The following is a 3538-nucleotide window of genomic DNA, read 5'->3' on the forward strand; positions in this document are numbered from 1 at the left end:
CAAAAGCATCCAGCACATTTCCGGAAAAAGGGTACGGTATGGCACTCTCTGGAGAGTGCATCAAAATCACCCCTGGTGACAGACCTTCTGAATTATGTGATCTCTGTTTCACGTTCAGATTGCTAGATTGCTGTGCATTCTGCTGGAGCAGAAGTGAATGTATATAAGTCTGTGAGCTTGGACTTGCTTAGATACTCACAGACCCCCTCTGTAACAAAAGTCCAATGGATTTCACTATTTTTTTACCAAGGAAATTTATTTGGAGTTGAAGGATCATCGTGATCAAGCACAGTTTTGGTGGAGAGGATGGCGAGAAGCAGGGCTGTCACCCAAGCAAATTTATTCCACCAAATTTTATGGAAGCAAGGAATCATGAAGGTTTGAATATTCCTGACACCAAAATTTAAATTCTAGCCCCCGCAAAACAGGTTGATAAGGCGCAATTACCTCCTGCCAAGGGCTATTGGAGGCTTTCTTTGCAAGACCAGACACCTGCAGCAGCAAGGGACTTGTGTTAAGTTTGCAGGGGGAGTAATTGCTGGCAACAAGCCAATGATTTCTCCAACGCGGTATTATATACCAGGGTCTGCTTGGGCAAACTTGTGGAAGTCCCTCTTCTGCAAGGGGGTAGGAAGCCCTGGTTGCAAAGCAACCCCTCTGAAGGAGGGACTTGAGTTTAAAACCAACTTACAACTGTGTCACAGTTGGCCAGTTTTGGTGTAGCCAACTTTTGGACGGCTGCACCCCCTGTACATCCATCTCCCCAGAGGTAAAAAGTTGGGTTGGAGATAGAGGAGAATTTTGCAGACCTCCTGATCATCCACTTTTCAAAAGAAAATATTTAAAAGTGGACCAGCAGGAATTTTTGCAAGATCACCAAAATCCAAAAATCTGACTCTTCAAGATTGCACTGAAGTTGATTCTTGGCTTCTCAATCAGGATCCCTCCTTCACAAAATTCCTCCAAAAGTTTTCCGCCTAATCTGGGCTAACTTAGCGACCGGTGTGGATGGTCTGATGCTTGTATTACAATACAGCTTATGTAAGGGTGGGGCCTTAGTGAAAGCTTTACAGCTTGCTTCCAGTTCATGAAGCAACTGCGTTCATCTGATAACACAGCTCTATTCACGTGAGTTTACATACAAATTTTTCCAGATAAGTCCACTTTACAAAGATATCCCTTTGAGAGAAGCTGAAAGAAAGTAACAAAATTACATAAAATCATGAGGGGTTAGATAGAGTGTTTTGGTTTCAAGAGCAAATTGTTATTTATCCGGAAAGGTAGGGATTGAGAAGGTAGCCTAGCGCATCAACAAGACTTTATATCCTTCATAAGGGGGTTCCGAAACGTTGAGCAGCAGAGAGGAACTTTTGAGTGGCGGAGAGAAATAAATTGTTCCAAGTGATCAACCAATTTTGGAGGTTGTCTTGAGAGGAAGGACCGTTCGCTTGCGGGATTAAGGGAACAATATAAAGAGTCACAAGGAACATGCTGGTTTGAAAAATTTCTATAGTTCTGTTGACTGCTTGAGTGAGCGCCTCAATAGTATCGGCCACATCAGTTTCATCCGCTTTGTTTAAAGTTTTGAATAATCTGTTGAACTCGTCATCGAGGTATTCAGGTGACTCGGATAATGTTCTGAGCTGGTTGGAATTCATCTCGGTAAATGTTTGCAAAGGAGTCCGGTTGAGTCCGCTTGTCGCCACCTTTCTGAAGAACAGTCTAGCTAGTTTGGTGATCGGTACAGCGTTTTGAGCGAGTTGAATGACAGCTTCACTTGCGCCCTCGATCTCAGGCTGGTCCTCTTCGGCTGAGTTGCTGGTAGCTGTGGGTCTGATGAGCCGGGTTAACTTGGCAAGGACCTCGTCTATAACTGGAACTTCTACTTCCCAATCTTCTTGGATGTTAGTCAATTCGTTACATTTTGACCATTTGATCAGAATGTCAATCCATTCCGACGCATTTTCGGATGAATCGATCACATCCCCTCTGGTGTTATGTTGACGAGCCCGACGACGATATCTTCTCCGGGAGAGCTTTGATTCTTCAATGAGCGTAGCGCAACCGTCGAACATGCAACTGAGTCCACGATTCATGTAGCTCAATCTCCTGACCATCTCCCGGCATTGAAATTCTTTTAAATCTTTCAAGTAATGGTCATTGGTATCGGGTAGTTGAATCAGTGGTCGTGGGGGAATCACAATAACGCAAGATACGATTTGGCCCATGGTGTCATCAACCTCCGATTGAAGCTCCGAGATTAGATCGAGCTTTGGGCCTTTATCGTTGCGTAAGTCAGATGGGTCTAGTGTTCTCAACACTGTCCTGATCTGATGGCGCAGTAAAGGTAGAAGGATAGACCGTAATCGACTGAGCTTTGATCTCCAGGCGGCGACGTCGATTGGATCTGGGTCAGTCAGTTGGATCGTATCAGATGGGAAGAGGGGTGTGCGATCGGTACATGTATCATATTTGGTCCTAAAGCTTCTATAGACCTTCGCAATCGAATCTACAGTACAAACAGGAAGAATTCGAAGGGTTCTAGATCAGATGGAGCTTTCAAATTTCGGAGAGGAAATTTTGGTGGACAATAGCATTTAAACTTTACCCTTTTGAAGACAGAGCAATCGGGCCGTGTTGGGCGGTTTGGATTCGGTCGGGTTTTTAACTGTGGCCATCTGGTATGGAAATGTGCAAGCTAGTGTTGCAAGATAATCAGATGTTTTCTTCACTACGGAGCCCGGGGAGAGATTCTTGCCAAGGGAGTAGAACAGACGGGCCCAGGTGACCACCCGATTTAAGCGGCGCTTGTTTGTAGTGGCAAGCTGAGGAGACAGCTTCGAAGATGCACTACATACCCCGTCACAATGGGAGGCAGAGCACAAAAGGAAGCACATGCACTCTTTACATGATCTTACATAAAGGATCAAAGGCTGCCTATGCACATTCTGAATACATACTCGCCGTTTTGGGACAAATCCTTGGCCACTTTGACACGCTATTTTGGAACCAGACAGGCATACGTCGGCACCGGCTGTTCTGGCCCGTGGCCCCGCCGGCAAAAACGCACCAATTTCGGTGGTCGAATTGCCGGATCTTGCCCTGCGGAATTTTCTGCAGTGCTTCAGAAATGAACTGCTCGGACAGCAACGTAGTTGTCTGAGAAAATTTGAAGCCCAAGCTGTTCAAAAGCTGGCCACCGGTCAACCCAGACGCACCGTCAACGCGCCAATTACCTCCGCCAACCTAGCTGATTTACAAGCCGCTTGATTCTTCAATGGACTTCCCCCAGTTTGGTGGTGCTCATTTAAGCAAAAATAATTGGCTGAGACAGAGGTTACATGAATTTCAAGCTGCTGGTCCATCTATTGTAATCAAAGTCTGTGCATTTTTGCCAAAACTACCTCCCTTTGTTACCAGGATACCAGCCTGAAAAGATCATGGAATGTCAATTTCCCTTTATCCATAGGTCAAATGGACAAATTCTTACTCACATGCTGATCACAAAAATATGGTTTTTGTCCCACCTTTTGCCTTA

At 45.3% G+C, this 3538-nt stretch overlaps 1 protein-coding gene across 1 annotated transcript; it reads right to left on the reverse strand.

The window, feature by feature from the left end:
• Positions 1-1328: 1328 nt before the first annotated feature.
• PtA15_14A346 (uncharacterized protein) lies at positions 1329-2897 on the reverse strand (the record flags this gene model as incomplete). The annotated part of the gene is made up of 2 exons (XM_053163052.1): positions 1329-2509; positions 2609-2897. 2 exons carry the CDS (start codon positions 2895-2897, stop codon positions 1329-1331), a joined length of 1470 nt encoding a protein of 489 aa, XP_053027017.1.
• Positions 2898-3538: the final 641 nt, after the last annotated feature.

This window comes from Puccinia triticina, chromosome 14A (genome assembly GCF_026914185.1).
Source record: "Puccinia triticina chromosome 14A, complete sequence".
NCBI classification, from domain to species: Eukaryota; Fungi; Basidiomycota; class Pucciniomycetes; order Pucciniales; family Pucciniaceae; genus Puccinia; species Puccinia triticina.